At 47.7% G+C, this 17,657-nt stretch overlaps 1 protein-coding gene across 2 annotated transcripts; it reads right to left on the bottom strand.

Annotated features, from left to right (window-relative positions):
• Window positions 1-62: 62 nt before the first annotated feature.
• Window positions 63-11,378, bottom strand: LOC136165148 (UL16-binding protein 3-like). Of its 2 annotated transcripts, XM_065931139.1 has the most exons (5): window positions 11,133-11,375; window positions 7,350-7,613; window positions 6,682-6,957; window positions 5,470-5,593; window positions 63-4,288 (listed from the first exon to the last, which is right to left on the bottom strand). In XM_065931139.1, the coding sequence occupies exons 1-4, from the start codon at window positions 11,218-11,220 to the stop codon at window positions 5,478-5,480; spliced, it is 744 nt and encodes a 247-aa protein (XP_065787211.1). In that variant the 5' UTR covers window positions 11,221-11,375; the 3' UTR covers window positions 63-4,288; window positions 5,470-5,477. The 2 variants fall into 2 exon arrangements, with proteins under 2 accessions (XP_065787211.1, XP_065787212.1); XM_065931140.1 differs by lacking the exons at window positions 63-4,288; window positions 5,470-5,593 and adding an exon at window positions 5,693-5,931 and having other exon boundaries at window positions 11,133-11,378.
• Between the last annotated feature and the right edge of the window lie 6,279 nt (window positions 11,379-17,657).

Raw genomic sequence — 17,657 nt, 5'->3', positions numbered from 1 at the left:
AAACATTTTAACTCATGAAGCCACAGATGATGGTCAAATTACTCTATTTTAGAAACACAGCATTGTTAATTTCACTCTGTATATTATTTATTTAGTCATAAAGCTATTGCACACTTAACAGACTTCAGACAGTGTCAACAAAACTATATACAAAATGGGAAGTGAAAAGTTTGTGTGATTCATTTTATTATGATATTCAGTTTATTTCACTGGTCTGGAACTCAGGCTGGAATATCTCTGAGGTTTTGCTGTATCTTCATGATTTTGGTCCACATTTTCCATTTGGAACTAACATTGGGTTGACTGTGTAGTAGGATGAACAAATGATCTACTGTTGAGATACAGTGAAATATACATCTCAGGACATAATATTCAATTTTACTCCTACAAACAATGTGAGAAAATTCCTGTTATTGCATTTTTGGTACCCCTTGATCCTGATTTATTAAAAAGGCTGTCATTTATATCAATATGTGAGGATAGCCCAGTAGTTTTTTTGTCAGGTTAATTATCCTGGATATGTTCAATCTTTTCACAGGTTTATGCTTCTGTGAAGACCTACATGACCTTCTAGAACTGACACCAAAAAAGATGTCCTTTTCATCATAGGGGATTGGAATGAAAAAGTAGGAAGCCAAGAGATTCCTGGAGGAACAGGCACGTTTGGCCTAGGTGTATAAAATGAAGAAAGGAAAGGTTATTTGAGTTTTGCCAAGAGAACACGCTAGTCCTAGGAAAAACACTCTTCCAACAAAACAGAGATGACTCTACACATGGACATCAGCAGATGGTCAATACTGACGTCAGACAGGTTATATTCCTTGTAGCCAAAGGTGGAGAACCTCTACACAGTTAGCAAAAGCAGGACCGGGAGCTGGCTGTAGCTCGGATCATGAGCTCCTCATGGTAAAATTCAGACTTAAATTGAAGCAAGTAGGAAGAACCACGAGGCCCCTCGGCTATGACCTGAATCCAGTCCCTTCTATCGCACAGCGGAAGTGACCACAGCGTCCGGGGTGCGTGTGGCACACAGAGCGTCTGAGGAGCGAGGACGCAGGTTCCAGGAGGGGTTGAGCGAGCGACCCCGGGAGAGACGCAGGGAGGCGCAGCGGGTGTCCGCGGGGGCCTCACAGGCAGCCGAGAAAAGCAGAGACGCCAAAGGGAAAGGGGGAAAGGAGACATCCACCCGTCTGAACGCAGAATGCCCAAGCATGGCAATGAGAGGTAGGAAAGGCTTCCTAGATGAGCAATGCAAATGGAGGGAAACAATAGAAAGGGGAAAACGAGAGATCTCTTCGAGAAAACTGGAGATACCATGGGAACATTTCATGCAAAGAAGGAGACAATAAAGGACAGAAACAGCAAGAACTTAACAGAAGCAGAAGAGATGGAAAAGGGGTGGCAAAAATAGACAGCAGACGTGCACAAAAAAGATCTTAATGACCTGGATAAGCACAGTGATGTGGTCACTCATCTAGAGCCAGATATCTTGGAGTGTGAAGTCAAGTGGGCCTTAGGAAGAATTACTAAGAACAAAGCTAGTGGAGGTGATGGAATTCCAGGTGAATGACTTAAAATCCTAAAGGTGAGGCTGTTAAAATGCTGCACTGAATATGCACTCAATATTTGGAAAACTCCCCAATGGTCACAGGACTGGAAATGGTCAGTTTTCACTCCAACATAAAGAATGTTCAAACTACCATAGCTGTGTACACATTTCACAGCAAGGTCATGCTCAAAATCCTTCAAACTAGATTTCAGCGGTATGTGAAGCAAGAATTCCTAGAGGTATAAGCTGGATTTAAAAATGCAGAGGAAGCAGAGATCAAATTGGCAACACCCGCTGGATCACAGAAAAGGCAAGGCAATTCCAGAAAACATCTACTTCTGCTTCATTGACTATGCTAGAGCCATTGACTGTGTGGAGCACCACAAACTGTGGAAAATTCTTAAAGAGATGGGAATACCGGACCACCTTACCTGTCTCCTGAGAAGCCTGTATGCAGGACAAGAAGCAATAGTCAGAACAAGACATGGAATAATGGATTGGCTCGAAAATGTGACGAGTATGTTAAGGCTGTATGTTGTCACTCTGCTTATTCAAATTCTATGCAGAGTACATTATGTGAAATGCTGGACTGGATGAATCCCAAGCTGGAGTCAAGATTGCCTGGAGAAATAACAACAACCTCAGATGTGCAGATGATAGTACCTGAATGGCAGAAAATGAAGAGGAACTAAAAAGCCTCTCAGGGAAGGTGAAGGAACAGAGTGAAAATGCTGACTTAAAACTCAATTTCGAAAAACTAAGATTTTGGCATCCGGGACATCACTTCATGTCAATAATATGGGAAATAGTGGAAACAGAGGCAGATTTTATTATCTTGGCCTCCCAAATCACTGTGGAAGGTGACTGCAGCCATTAAATTAAAATTAATTTTAATTAAGAAATGGAAAGATGCTTGCTGCTTGGAAGAAAAGCTAAAGGAAAAAATAACTTCACAGTAGCCTCTACATGTCTGAGTGAGGGGAAGAATCACACATTTTTCACTTTACAACCAAGGGTAGAAATAGTTAAGCTTTTGAAAAAGACATGTCAAAAGCCAAGACAGGGCAGAAGTCAGGCCTTTAGCATCAAACAGTTGATCAAGTTGTGAATGCAAAGGAAAAGTACTAAAAGGAATCAAAAGTGCTCCTCCAGTGAACACATGCATGATAAGAAAGCAAAACTGACCATCAAGGTCAAGTGGTAAAATTGGTTTGAGAAGAAAAAAGAAAGATACTGAGTAGGATATACAATGCAAAGACATCACTTTGCCAATAAAGGTCTGTCCAGTCAAAGCTATGGATTTTCGAGTAGTCATGCACTTATGTGAGAGTTGGATGAGAAAGGCTGAGTGCTGAAGAACTGATGCTTTTGAATTGTGGTGCTAGATAAGACTCTTGAGAGTCACTTGGACTGCAAGGAGATCAAACCAGTCCATTTTAAAGGAAACAAACCCTGAATATTCATTGGAAGGACCGAAGCTGAAGATGAAACTCCAATACTTTGATTCCTGATGTGAAGAGCCAAGTCCTTGGAAAAGACCCTGATGCTGGGAAAGATTGAGGGCAGGAGTAGAAGGGAACAACAGAGGATGAGATGGTTGGATGGCATCAGCAACTCAATGGACATGAGTTTGAGCAAATTCCGGAGATAGTGAGAGACAGGGAAGCCTGGTGTTCTGCAACCATGTGGTTGCAAAGAGTTGGACATGACTTAGCGACTGAACAACAATTCATGTATGTGAACCGCTCAAGCAGTGGCCAAGAAGTTACCATTTACTTTATTTATTTTTAGTAATTCACTACTTATTCTGAATATGATGCTCTGTCAATGGGGAAATAAATCTACTTTTCAAAACAGACATTGCTTGTGCTGTGAAATCTGGCTTCTTCTTGGAGAGGGGGAGGCATAGAGGAACACAGGAGAGTCATCACTGAGGGTGCGGATCTCAATGAAATAAAAAACGATGTCTTTGCAAAAGTTCCAGAATATATCTTTGGATCCAGGTAATCAGGATACTGTTTGGGATTGACAGCTAGACTGCATGTTAGTTTAAGAGCATCCTTTTTATTCTCTGCTTCCACAATAAATGTAGCTGAATCATGAGTTCTATTTAATTCCATAAGGTGGGGAAAAGGTGAAATGTCCCAAGTTCCCTCCTTGGTTAGAAAAAGAAACTTGAAGAATTTACATTTTTTGCAATTGTGAAATACTGACTTAAAAATTACTATATGTAATAAAATGACTAAAAGAGACATTCAGACATAATACTTTGTTCTGTTGAAAATAGTCTGAAGTTGTTACTCTGAACATAGAAAGAATCCCTGAGTCCTGTAATAGCAGATGGTATTTTTCTCACATTATCATCATTTCCAACAATGAGATTGCCATACAGAGAACAGTTTAATTTTCCACAAACTAGAAGACAGAAAGTGTCCTATTTGTGGAGGTTTCCTGTTCAAGTTGTTGAACATTTCAGTGCAGGGATTCTATCACTTAGCACCAAGAGAAAGAGGTAAAATAGGTTGGGGGAAAAAAGAGACTGAGGAGTCTATTCACCAGATGTGACAAGAGACACGAGACAGTGCAGCCACTTGTCATCACAACGGGAAGGCAGGCTCCAAACTCCTGCATCTGATCTCCTGGTTCTAAAGTAGACAGAAGGAGAACCAAGGCAGCCAAGCAAAGACTGAGGCCTGAGGCCGCAGAGCACCTGTTGGGGCTTCCGGGGAGCAGCATCACCTGCAGAAAAGAAAGAGGCCTTGGTCAAGGGAGGGGGCTGAGGAATCCCATCACTTTCCTGGGGCTGCCCCTCCCCAGCCCCCTACAGCCCCGCCCTCACTGAGGGGCTCCTATGTGCTCCACCCTCACCCCCACCCCAGGCCCAGTAGCTTCTTGTCCCCTCCTCCTTCCTTCCTACATCACAGAGTCACCCCAGGCCTGACACCCCCTGCTCAGGCTCAGGACTGGAGCCAGTGAGGAATCAACCTGCTCCCTTCACTCAGGTCCGGATCCTCCCTGAGGGGGGCCTAAAGGACCAGGGAGCAGGTCCCGGAGGAGAGGCCTTGCTTCCTGACAGCCCTCGGGGGCTGCAGGCAAACCTCCTTCCTTCGCTCCCCTCCAGCCTCTGAGCCAGCAGCACACACAGCTCTCAGGACCAGGGTCCATGCCCCCATCTCTTCCTGGTCCCACCCAGCTGGGCGCCTCCACCCCAGCTCAGGCCCACCATCCCCAGGCACCTCTGCTCAAGGCAGGGCCACTCAGTGATGGAGGCTCTGGGTCCCAGGAGGCTGGTGACGGGCAGGCCACAGGCTGAGTCAGAACTGCTGCTGCCCCAGGAGCTCAGGCCTGGCCTCGCCCCTCCCCACAGTCTCTGCTGTGGGGCTCCTGCCTTGCCTGCTTGACCCAAGCCACTTCCTGTGAGAACAGGCCTTTGGAGTTGGGTCTGCAAAGGCCTTCCCACCCCTTCCTCCTGGGATGAGAGCCTGGGCCCCTCTCATCTTGGCCCCTGGGTGGGTCCCCTCCCCGCTGACATGTCATGAGGAGCCCCCATGCTGCTCTCAGCCCCGGAAGTCCTGCGCTCGCCCTGAGCGCCTGCTGTCCTCACACCACCCACCCTGGGCTCTGCCAGCCAGCGGTCTGTGCTCAGTCAGGGGACGTGGCTAAACCCTTTCAGCATCAATAGGCCCTCAGCCTAGTGAGGGCCCCTCCCTTTTCACAATGTCACCTGACAGTGAGGACCTCTCAGAACTCGGGGCTGAGCTTGTCCGAGTACTGCTTTCAGGTGATATGGGTTCTTATCCACTGGCTCATTTCCAGGATGAGGAGGTTCAGTGAGAGGCAGGGTTGGCTGGGATTCACCTTCCCCCTCCTCACACCAGGCCTTGTACCCCTGCCTTCCCTCTGGATTCTGCCCTTAGTACCTGTTCTTTTAAATGATCCGGGCTAGGATAATGCCAAAGGCTAGAACCCCGGCGGTGATCCCTGCGGTGAGACGGATGGCTGTGGACCTGGGCTGGACTGCAGAGGGGCCTGTGGTCGGTGATGCTGCAAAGAGAGTGAGAGTGACGCCCTTGTCCAGACCTCAAACTCGGCAGATGCCTCCTCGCCCCCCGACCCAGGTACCCCTATTGTGCAGACAGTTTACACCCATCACATGGAGGCCTCTGTGATAGATCCTCAGGCTAGATGGGGGGGAAGGAAGGAGCCCAGGAGCAGTCAGGGGGCTCTGACAGCTAACGGGGGATCAAGGTTTCCAACACAGCCACTCAGTCCTGCTGTGACATCAGAGACGGTGACATGAGGATGGAGTTCTCAGGAGCTGACAGCAGAGGTGGTATTGACAGATTTCCAGAAGGACGATTGGTGACATTTAAAAGAAGATTCTGGAAAGAGGGTACAGTGAGAAATAAATCCCAGAAATCAAAAAGATGTCTACAGGTTTGGGATCAGCAAAAATCAATGTTCAGTCGTCCAAAGGCCTGTGCTTTGAGGACAGACGTCAGGAGGTGGATGAGGAAGGAGATGACAGAGTATCCCCGGGTCATTGTTCTCCCAGGACAACTCACTTTATTTATATTTTACATTCTCTTATTTTATGTTTATTAACACCAAAAACGTTGTGTATTGGGGTACAGCCATTAACAATGTCATGATAGTTTCAGGTGAAGGGATTCAGCCATAAATATACATGTGCCCCTTCTCCCCTAAACCCCTCTCCCATCCAGACTGGCATATAACATTGAGTAGAGTTCCATGTGCTATATTGTGGGAGCTGGTTGGTTATCCATTTTACATATAGCAGTGTGTACATGACCTTCCCAAAGTCCCTAACTATCCCTTCACCCGGGGAACCATAGCTTGTTTTCCAAGTCTGTGAGTTTCTTTGTTTTGTAAGTTCCTTTGTACTATTTCTTTTTAGATTCCACATATAAGGCATGTCACATGATATTTCTCCCTCTCTTTCTGACTTACATCACTCAGTATGAGACTCTCTAGGTCCATCCATGTTTCAGGAACAGCTCACTTTAGATGGATCACTTTGCTAAAACACACACACACACAGACACACACGCACACAGAGGCTGGGTCCACATCGCCTTGCGTGGACTACCACGTCCTTATGCTCATCTCACCTGCGCTCTTCAGCATTTCCTCCCAGCGCACCATGAAATTCTTACACCAGGTCCTACAGTCTCCCATGGAGACCCTCTTCAAGAACTCGTTCCCAGCTCTGTCATTTTCCCACTTCTCTTTCATATGACTCCATCCAGAATGATCCATGCTCCAGCGTCCATTCTCTGAATCAAAGAGGAGGCACATTTGGCCATTCAAACTGAACTGCCAGGATCCACCGATGTGTCCATTCTCTTCACACCAGCATGTCATCCTGGCCTGCAGGGTCAGCGGGCCTGACCCACCGAGGAAAAGAAAGAGCTCAGCCTCTGGACTTGACAAATTCTTCGCCTCACCTTGGTCCACCTCTGCTGGTCCCACCTAATCTGGCCCTGTTCTCTCCTCCAAGGCCCACTTCTTCCACTGGTCTCCTAGGGCAGGACCAACATCCAGTGGAATTTTTTACCCATAAACAATGGATGCAGTTAAGCCCCCAGTGTGCTCCTTCAGTCTGTGGACGTCCTAACTCACCCCTTGACTCAATGGACATGAGTTTGACTTGATGGACATGAGTTTGAGCAACTTCTGGGAGTTGGTGAAGGACAGGGAACCCTGCCATGCTGCAGTCCATGGGGTTGCCAAGAGTGGGACACGACTGAGCGACTGAACTGAACTGAATTGAACTCACCTCTGGCCGTGTGTTTCTCCAGTATTAAGTCAGACAATTGCCCCTTGAGAAAGTTTCCAATGTCTCTCAGTGTTTCTGTCTGTGTTTCCCAAGTATTCGTAGTTTTCACCTCTTCTCCCAATGGACTTGTGGATTGGATCTTGGCGCCACCACAGTCATACAAGAGAAAAACATTCCCATCTACCTGGCCTTGAACCACACACCACGGCTCTCCAGGTCCGGGCTGAGAATCAATGGTGAAGTTGTAGCAAAGAGAGTGAGCATCTGTGAAGGAAAACGCAGGTGAGGGCAGGGTTGGGAGAAGAAGACCTGTTACTTCCTCCCCCACTTGTGTGAGAGCAGAGTACAGCTGCAGGGCTGGGTGGGCAGAGCAGGAAGGCACCCCTGTCCCCCAACACCACCTACAGGCTGAGCAAGCAGAGAAACCACATAACATTATCTCTACTCTGCTCCTAAGGCCAACAGAGAACCCCAAGCTGCAGAAAGGAGAATTCACAGTTAGGGGTCACAGGACTTAGCAAGGCCAGGGAGATGCTGCTGACCTACAACTAGGAAGGGTCTTGGAATCCTGGAGAAAGGCCTGGCCCACATGGCATGAAAGAGAAAATCCAGAACTTCCAAGGCAGGTGGTAGAGGAGGGGATTAAAGGCCTAGAGAAGCGAATCTGCCAGGATGGACATGGTATGAAAGGGCAGGAAGGTGTGCGGTCCACCAGGTTCTGTGGAGCCCGAGAGGAAAGCGTGGAGGAGAAGCAGCTCCAACAGCTCCAGGATGACTTTTGCTGAAGGTCAGCGATGGTGGTAGGAGATGGTATTCCTGTGGGCTTCCAGCAGGGAGAAGGATGGACAAGGTGGAAAGAGCTGATGCCAGGTGGAGTGCTCCATTTCAGAAACAAAGTAGATGCAGTGGTCAGAGTGACTAAAGAGTCCCAGTGTAGCCAGGCCTGACTGCAGAGAGTGCGATGCTGGCTCATAGGGTGATCCTAGAGGCAAACGGATGAGCAGTGAGTGCTGCTCATTTGAACTACACAATTGAAAGGAAAAATTAAAAAAAAAAAAAAAAAAAAAAAAGCAAAAACCAGAAACAAACACAAGGCTGGATGTTCAGGAAGCCGAATGCAGACATCCCAACAAAATGTCCAGATCACTTGCACACTATCCAGCACTGAGTCAGGTCTTATATTCAGAATCCATTACTAGAGACAGATACTCCAGGCGCCAGGAAGGAGGCCCTCTTATCACCACAGTGAGTGCACAAGTCCTTCTGGCCTTTGGAAGCCACATGGTCACTGACTGGGGTAAGTGTATACCTAGCAGAGAAGTCACCCCCACATTCATAAGGACCTAGAGTGGGACTGACATCGTGTCCAGCAATCTGAAACATCACCATGGCCATCTGTTATTACTGTGGTGCCTGAGATCTGTGGTTAGGAATACACGTCTGTCCCACGTGCTGCCCACAGGAGTGTCACCCATTCACTGATCCTCACAGTGCTCATTTCACATCCATTGCATTTCATATTTATGAAAAATCTTCACAGTTAGTAAATTACTGTGAGGGCTAACATAGAAGTGATTTCCAAGTTCACATTTCTGACACTGACCTTCATCTCCCAATAGTACGTGTAAAGAATATCACATCCTGGAGAAAATGACAGGGAGGAGTACCAACCTACAACCTCTCCAGGGCTGCAGGAGTATCATCCCTATCCTATCTCCATTTAATTCCCAGTGTGGCCATTGATTTCTATAATTGTACATATGACATAATTCAGGCTCTGCAGACCATAGTTTTCTGTTACAACTGCTGTCGTAGCACAAAAGCAGTCACAGACAATTGGTGAACGATGACCTGCTTATTGGGCAGATGACCCAGGAGAACCTGTGACGTCAGAGGTATCTGTGGTCAGAAAGGCGCTATGTGCCATCTATGGCATTTTACTTGGATGGTCACAACACAGACCCTTTATGTCCTGAAGCAAGGTCAAGTGATTTGCAGTGGGGAATATTACACCATATAAATGTGGCTCCTAGTATGGTCCTGGGTGCTGGTAGAGATGAGGCCTCTGGTCATTAAATGTCAACGTTGTCCATCATGACCTGGGTTCATCAATTCCTAATCATTAGTTCAGATAGACCAACCATCATAGGATTGAAGTGATATTGTGGTTTGGCATAAGAAGGGTCAAAGGCAGCAAAGAAGAGAGAGCAGCAGGTGGCCTAGGCCTGACATCAGAATTGTTTAGGACTAATATTTTCCGGGGCCTGCCCCCGTGGCTCAGCGGTAAGGAATCCATCTGCAATTTCGGACCTGGAGTAGAGGTGGGATCTATCCCTGGGTGAGAGAAGATCCCATGGAGGAGGGCATAGCAACCCACTGCAGTGTTCTTGCCTGGAGAATCTCTTGGACAGAGCACCCTGGTGGGCTATAGTCCATAGAATCATAAAGAGTTGGGCATGACTGAAGCGACTTAGCATGCACACACTATTCTCTGCTCATGCCTGAGGCTTCATGCAGTGTCTCATATATCTCCATGGACCAAGGAAGCCACTCTAGAGCAGAGGCTGTCAGGGGACACTAGCCCATATCTGCTGGACGCACACCGCTTTCACATTCACACCACCCAGAACCTACAAGGTAGGACAGAGGAAGTGTTTGCTTCCTCAACAGGCAGCTAAGGCACACCCTGCACTAGTCAGTGGAGGATGAGTCATCTGTTACTATTTTGTGACCCAGGGCAGTCACATGGTTCTTTTGGTTTTTTCAGGTCGTCTTTGCCTGCTCTTCTAGCACAAAAGTGGAGATGTATAATGGACACAGACACCAAAGGGCCTGTCGAGACCAACAGATTTACTCTCTGTCTTTTGAAGAAAAGGTTCTCCAACTCCTGTCTTAATTAATAGCTACTATAGGCCACTGTCTCCATGGTCTCAGGGAAGATGAATGTGGGACCGAAGGGTAGAAGTGGGGGTGCCCTGTGTCACACACTTTGGGAAACTCTTCTCCCAACTCTCCTGCTTTATGTCCTGGGGGCCAGGCTGGGAGGTTTCTGCTGGGGTGAATTCTCAGGCAAGAGGATAGGTGCCAGTTGACAGAGGGCAGGCTTAGGGTCCCTTCACAGATGGGAAGCTGTTGGAGGCGCTGAGGTTATTGGGACGGGGGTGGGGGGTGGGGGTGGGGGTGGGGGAGGGATATGGAAAAAATAGTGTTGCAACCAAGCAGGACTCTAAGGAGGCTTCTTAGGGCAGACTCCACCCATCTCCCCGCCCCTCCCTCCTGCGCTGCTCCCCGCCCACCCCTCCCCGCCCCGCCCACGTGTCGGACTCCACCTAGACCCTTGTCCATCTCTGCCCCCATCTCCCCTGCGCCCAACGCAACTGGTCAGACTCCTCCCGGCCTTCCCCTGAACCCGGTGGGTTCTGTCCCTCGGAAGTGACCGCCACCTTTCCTGCACCCGCTTCAGCGGCTCCGAATTCTCCACGTGGGGGCCGAGGGGCTGCAGCAGCATTTCGTGACGCCGCCCTGGCTCTCACGTCTTCCAGCCTCCCCTCCTTTCCTGTTGGGATTCCTTTTTCACCCAGATCTTGTCTTTTCCCTGCCGGGGGACGGCACCAGCCGCGAGCGGGGGCGGGGAGCAGGAGCCCAGCGGGAAAGGAGCGCGCGGAGCTTTAAAAGCGGGAGGCGGCCCCCCCGCGGCGCTCCCCGAACCGCCTCGGACACCCCCATCCCTCTCGGGTCTTAAGGCCCCGTGTCCGCTCCCCGCAGGTTAATCCCCGAACTCACCGCCTCGCGCCGCGGAGATCCTGAGAGACCCGAGTAGAACCAGAGCCGTGAATCCAAGGCGCTCTGCGGGTCCAGCCGTCCCGTCCATCCCCACCTGGAAACTGGCTGGATCCGACTTCGCGAGGAGCTATGTATAGCTCGCCCCGCATTTCAGCTCACTCCTCGCCCGGGCCTCCTCCCCGGGTCCCTGAGGCCGGCAGTAGCCGCCCTTTCCTGACGCACTCCTTGCTCCTCCCGTCCCTCGGCGTTTTTTTTCTCCCCCGAGTCCTTCCGGCCCCTCAGCCCTCCTGCCCATCCCCGCGGGCAGTCTTCCCGTGGGGGTGGTTTGCTCGCTCAGTCCCGTCCGACTCTTGCGACGCCGAGGTCTGGAGCCCGCCCGGCTCCTCTGTCCCTGGGGATTCTCCAGGCAAGAGTCCTTCAGTGGGTCGCCATGCCCTCCTCCCTGGGGTCTTCCTCACCCTGGGATAGAAGCCGGATCTCCCACATTGCAGGCAGAGGCTTTACCGACTGAGCTTCGAGGGAAGCCCTGCTTTTCTTCAAAGACTCAAGATTCCCCTCCACCCCCGCCCCAAACACACCACCCCCACCGGGGAACTCTGCGGGTCTCTTGAAAGGGCCTGGAGGCAGCCCTTAACTGCTGTGTCATCAGCAATATATTTTCTAGTAGTTTCTGTCCCAGAGTAGTCCTAGACTTTTTGTGAGCCGAGGTAACTCCTCATTAGGAGTTTGAGGACTGAGGCCAGAATCTGATTTTCCAGGTTCCCGTGGAGACAGGGAGCCTGTGCTGCCCCCGGGCGCCCCCTGGCGGTCTCTTCCGGCTGCTTGTTCCATCTGGTGCCTTTGTGCAGGCGAAGTCGCTTCAGTTGCCTCTTGACTCCTTGGGACCCCCATGGACTTTAGCCCACCAGGCCCCTCTGTCCACGGGGATTCTCTAGGCAAGAATACAGGAGTGGACTGCAATGCTCTCCTCCAGGGGATCTACACTGGTAGCCTGTGTGATCCATTTCCTTCCCCCTCATAGCCTACTTTTATGCAGTGTCCAAGCAGAATTGAGCATCTCACGTTCACATCTCAGGGCTATCCGCTGATGAAGAGTGAGATCGTCCATCACTCGTTGGGACTGACAAGCCCTCCTAATTCTTGGGAAGTGGGTCTACCAATGACACTGAGAGGTGAACGTCTGTGACAGAGGGCTCCATCTCTCTGTTATCATGGGGCTCTTGGCCTTTGCTAGCTTCAGGGGTGACTGAGCCCTGACCTCGGAGGGTCGCGCTGACACCTCAGCACGCGCAGTGCTCCATTTCATGTCTTCTCACTGAGTGAGGCTGCGTTCCCTCTTGATAGATGTGGAAATGGATGCCAGCAGAGTTCTAGGGAAGTAGCAAGAGCAATCAGGTGGAGTTTCATGTTCTTGGAAGTATGCTCGTTGTCGACACTCATTAAAATCATCTCCCAGTTGATTCCACTCCCATCTGGGGTCTCCTCTGTGTCCAGGTGCCAGGAGCACGCACGGGTGGGGGTGGCCAGGTGTCCAGAGAGGCCCGTCGTCCCCCACCTGGCTGCCCTGACCAGGACTCTAACGCTGTCCTTCTGTCTTTCTCCTGCTCTCCCAGTCACTTGCCTCTTCACCAGCCTCCTCCACTGGGGCTATGTGCTCCCCGTGTTTCCTCTCCCCAGAGATTAAACCCAGGCCCCTGTTCCCCAGGCCTATGCATGAGAGTCTTCCCCTGACACATCCATCACCTGAACCCACCAAGCTGGTGCCCCACCCGAGTCTGAGTCCAGTCCTCCTCCCAGCCCCCATGTGTCTCTTGTCCCGAAAATGTTATACACCAGGGCTCTTGGCCTCCTTCATCAATAGAAATCAATCAGAGGCCAGACAATAGAAATAAATCAAATTTATTAACCAAAAGAAATTGAAGCTAGGATGAATTGGGGTTCTTGCTGCAGCAGAGGGGAGTAAGAACAAATGACAGGTTGCTTCCTTGCTCACTCCCCAAGGTGATGGGGTGAGCTGGTTCCTTCTATGGGGTGAGGGGAGGGGTGTATCCAAGGGTCAGTCAGAGGGATGGCTTAGGTGACTGGCTGGTCCCTTAAGTGTTGTTGTGCGCTGGGGGCATGTGAGGCATCCTGCTTTTGCTCTGGGCTCTTGAAAAGTGGCAGTTGGGTTTTTCATCTCTTTTTCATCTTTTCCCCAGAATTTGCTCCAACCACTCCAACTAAAAAACAGTCTAGTTTTAAAAGACATTATGCTCTATTGCGTATAGCTGATTAACAAGCAGTGTTGGGATAGTTTCAGGTGAACAGCTAAGGGGCTCAGCCGTGTACATACATGTATCCATTCTCCCTACATTCCCCTCCTGACAGGCAGCCACATAACACTGAGCAGAGCTGTGGGTTCGATCCTTGTGCTCAGAAAATCCCCGGCGAAGGAAAGGGCAACCCACTCCAGTATTCTTGCTGGAAAATTCCATGGACAGAGGAGCTGGCAGGGTACAGTCCATGAGGACAGAAAGAGTTGGACACACACAGAGTGTGCACACACAGACACACCATCTGCCATACATAGGTCCTTGATGGTTATCCATTTTAAGTCAAGCAGTATGTACATGACCTTCCCAAACTCCCTAACTACCCCTTTCTGCCTCCTTCCCGCCAGCAACTTTAAGTTCATTCTTTAAATATGGGAGTCTGTTTCCTGAGAATGCAAAACATCCTTATTGCTGATATGAGGAAAGTTTTATGGATCTGGATAGAAGATCCAACCAATGACAAGATTTTCTGAGGCCAAAGCCTAGTTGAGATCAAAGCCCTAAGTCTCTTAATTCTATGAAGGCTAAGAGAGGTGAAAAAGTTGCAGAAGAAAAATTTGAAGATAGCAGGAGGGTGGTTCATGAGTTTATGCAAAGAAGCCATCTCCATAAAATAAAGTGCAGAGTGTAGTACAAGACCTGACATAGAACCTTCCGCAAGTTATCCAAGAAACATAGCTAAGATAATTTATGAAGGTGACCACAAGGAAGCAGGTGCCTGCCAGGCCTTTGATACCTAGAGAGGAGTAGTCAATGCCTGACTTCAAAGATTCCAAGAACAGGCTGATTCTCTTGATAAGGACTAATGCAGCAGATTACTGAAAGTCAATGGTCACTTACCACTTGGAAAATTCTAAGGCCCTTTCGAATTAGCCATATTCTGTTCTGCCAGTGCTTTGTAAATGAAACAATGAAGCCTGGATGACAGCATATCTGTTCACAACATTGGTGGCCAAGTATTTTAAGTCCAATGTTGAGACCTACTGCTCAGAATGAAAGATTCCTTTCCAAATATTACTGCTGATTGACAAAGCATCCCAGAATCTGATGGAGAAGTACAATGAGATCCATGCTTTTTCATGGCTGCCAACACAACATCTGGCCACAGCACCTGGGTCAAAGAGTGATTTTGATGCTCAAGTAACAGCATTTAGGAAACACATTTTAAGGCTATAGCTGCATAGATAGTTATTCCTCTCCTGAATCTGAGCAAAGCCAACTGAGAACTTTCTGGACTGAATTCATTTTTTTAAAAAAGGATACCGTCTTTTCTAAAAATATTATTTATTATTTATTTGGCTCCATGGGTCTTAGTTGAGGCACACAGGATCTTTGTTGGGTCATGCATGCTCATTCATCGCAGCTCACAGACTCTCTAGTTGCGGTGCCTGGGCTCAGTAGTCGCAACACGTGGGCTTAGTTGCTCGGCAGCATGTGGGACCTTAGCCCCCTGAACAGGGATCAAGCCACTATTCCTTGCATTGCAAGGGGGGTTCTTCATCACTAGACCACCAGGGAAGTCCCCCTACAGTGGATTCATGATTACAGATTCCATTGAAAACACTGAATCATAGGAATAGGGTGAAATATCAACATTAAGGTGAATCTGGGAGAAGGTGATTCCTACCTTCACAGATGACTTTGAGGGGTTCAAGAAATCACTGGAGGAAGTAACTGCAGATGTAGTGGGAATAAGAAGGGAGCTAAACTTAGAAGTGGTGCCTGAGGATGTGGCTGAATTGCTGCAGTTGCATCATAAAGCTGGAGAGAATGAGAGTTCATCTTATGTATGAGGAAGTAAAGCATTTTCCTGAGACAGACACTGCTCTTGGTGAAGAAGCTATGAAGATTGTTGAAATGGCAACAAAGCATTTAGAACATAACATAAACTTAGTTGAAAAAAGCAGCAGCAGACTGCAAAGGATTAACTCCAGTTTTGAAAGGAGTTCTAATATGGGTTAAAACGCTGTTAAAGAGCACTGCATGCTACAGAGAAATCTGTGAAAGGAAGAGTCAAACCATGTGGCAAACTTCACTGTTGTCTTCTTTTCAGACATTGCCCTGCCCACCCCAACCTTCAGCAACCACCACCCTTATCAGCAGACATAGACAGTGAGACAAGACCCGCCACCAGCAAAAAGATTTTGACTCGTGAAGGCACAGATGATGCTCAAACTACTTTATTTTAGAAACAAACTGTTGTTAATGAAATTCTGTATGTTATTTCTTTAGTCATAAAGCTATTGCACACTTAACAGACTTCAGACCGTATCAACAAAACTATATACATAGTGGGAAATGAAAAATTTTTGTGATTCACTTTATTATGATATTCAATTCATTGCCCTGGTCTGGAACACAGCCTGGAATATCTCTGAGGTTTTGCTGTGTCTACATGCCTTGACGTATAAAATTAAGGCAACAAAGGTTATTTTGAGTTTTGCCAAGAGAACACACTAGTCATAGCAAAAACACTGTTCCAACAAAACAAGAGATGACTCTACACATGGACATCACCTGATGGTCAATACTGAAATCAGATAGATTATATTCCTTGTAGCCAAAGGTGGAGAACCTCTATAAAGGAGCAAAAACAAGACCGGGAGCTGACTGTGGTTCAGATCATGAGCTCTGTATTGCAAAATTCAGATTTAAGTTGAAGAAAGTAGGAAAAACCAGTAGGCCCTTCAGCTATGACCAAAATCAAATGTCTTCTATTATACAGTGGAAGGGACAAATAGATTCAAGGGATTATATCTGGTACACAGAGTGCCTGAAGAACTATGGATGCAGGTTCATGACATCGTACAGAAGGCGCTGACCAAAGCATCCCCAAGAAGAGGAAATGCAAGACAAAATGATTGTCTGAGGAGACCTTAGAAATAGCTGAGAAAAGAAGAGAGGTGAAAGGCAAAGGAGAAATGGAAAGATCCATCTGAATGCAGAATTCCCAAGAAGGGCAAGGAGAGATAAGAAAGTCTTCCTAGATGATCAATGCAAATAGAGGAAAACAATAGAAAGGGAAAGACTAGAGATCTCTCCAAGAAAATTTGAGATACCAAGGGAGCATTTCATTAAAGATGGACACAATAAAATACAGAACCGGTAAGGACCTAACAGAAGCCTTTCCCATCAAACAGTTGGTCAAGTTGTGAATGCAAAGGAAAAGTACTTAAAGGAAATCAGAAGTGCTCCTCCAGTGAACACATGCATGATAAGAAGGCAAAACCGAGCATCAAGGTCAAGTGGTAAAATTGGTTTGAGAAGAAAAAGGAAAGATGCTGAGTAGGACGTGCAATGCAAAAACATCACTTTGCCAATAAAGGTCTGTCCGGTCAAAGCTATGGATTTTCCAGTACTGATGAACATATGTGAGACTTGGACCATAAAGAATGCTGAGTGCCAAAGAACTGATGCTTTTGAATTGTGGTGTTAGATAAGACTCTTGAGAGTCGCTTGGACTGCAAGGAGATCAAACCAGTCAATCCTAAAGGAAATCAACCCTGAATATTCATTGGAAGGACTGATGCTGAAGATGAAACTCCAATAATTTGCCTTCCTGATGTGAAGAGCCAAGTCTTTGGAAAAGTTCCTGATGATGGCATAGATTGTGGGCAGGAGGAGAATGGGGCAACAGAGGATAAGATGGTTGGATGGCATCACTGACTCAATGGACATGAGTTTGAGCAAACTCTGGGAGATAGTGAGAGACAGGGAAGTCTGGTGTGCTATAGTCCATGGGGTCACAGAGTTGGACATGACTTAGTGCATGAACAACAATTCACCATATGTGAACAGCTCAAGCAGTGGCCAAAAAATTAACAATTTATATTATTTATTTGTAGTAATTCATTATCTATTCTGAATATGATTCTCTGTCTATGGGGAAATAAATCTACTTTTCAAAACAGACATAGTTTGTGCAGTGAAGTCTGGCTTCTCCTTTGAGAGGTGGAGGCATAGAGCAACACAGGAGAGTCACCCCTGAGGGTGCAGATCTCGATGAAACAAAAAAGGATTTCATTGCATAACTTCCAGAATATATCTTTGGATCCAGTTTGTCAGCATACTGTTGGGATCGACAGCAAGACTGCATGTTACTCTAAGAGTTTTCTTTTTATTCTCTGCTTCCGCAATAAATGTAGCCAAATCATCAGTTCTATTTAATCCCATAAGGTGGGAAAAGGGTGAAATGTCCTGAGTTCCCTCCTTG

Source organism: Muntiacus reevesi, chromosome 3, assembly GCF_963930625.1.
Source record: "Muntiacus reevesi chromosome 3, mMunRee1.1, whole genome shotgun sequence".
Lineage (NCBI taxonomy): Eukaryota > Metazoa > Chordata > Mammalia > Artiodactyla > Cervidae > Muntiacus > Muntiacus reevesi.
Note: the sequence above shows the minus strand (reverse complement) of the source record. Positions and strands in the feature narration are given on the sequence as shown.

Excerpts from the sequence above, each read along its gene's own strand:
- LOC136165148 (XM_065931139.1), bottom strand. The coding sequence starts at position 11,220 with ATGGACGGGACGGCTGGACCCGCAGAGCGCCTTGGATTCACGGCTCTG. Across the intron at positions 7,614-11,132 it reads GATCTCCGCGGCGCGAGGCG|ATGCTCACTCTCTTTGCTAC; the intron begins GTGAGTTCGGGG and ends TTTCCTTCACAG. Across the intron at positions 5,594-6,681 it reads GGAAATGCTGAAGAGCGCAG|CATCACCGACCACAGGCCCC; the intron begins GTGAGATGAGCA and ends CTCTCTTTGCAG.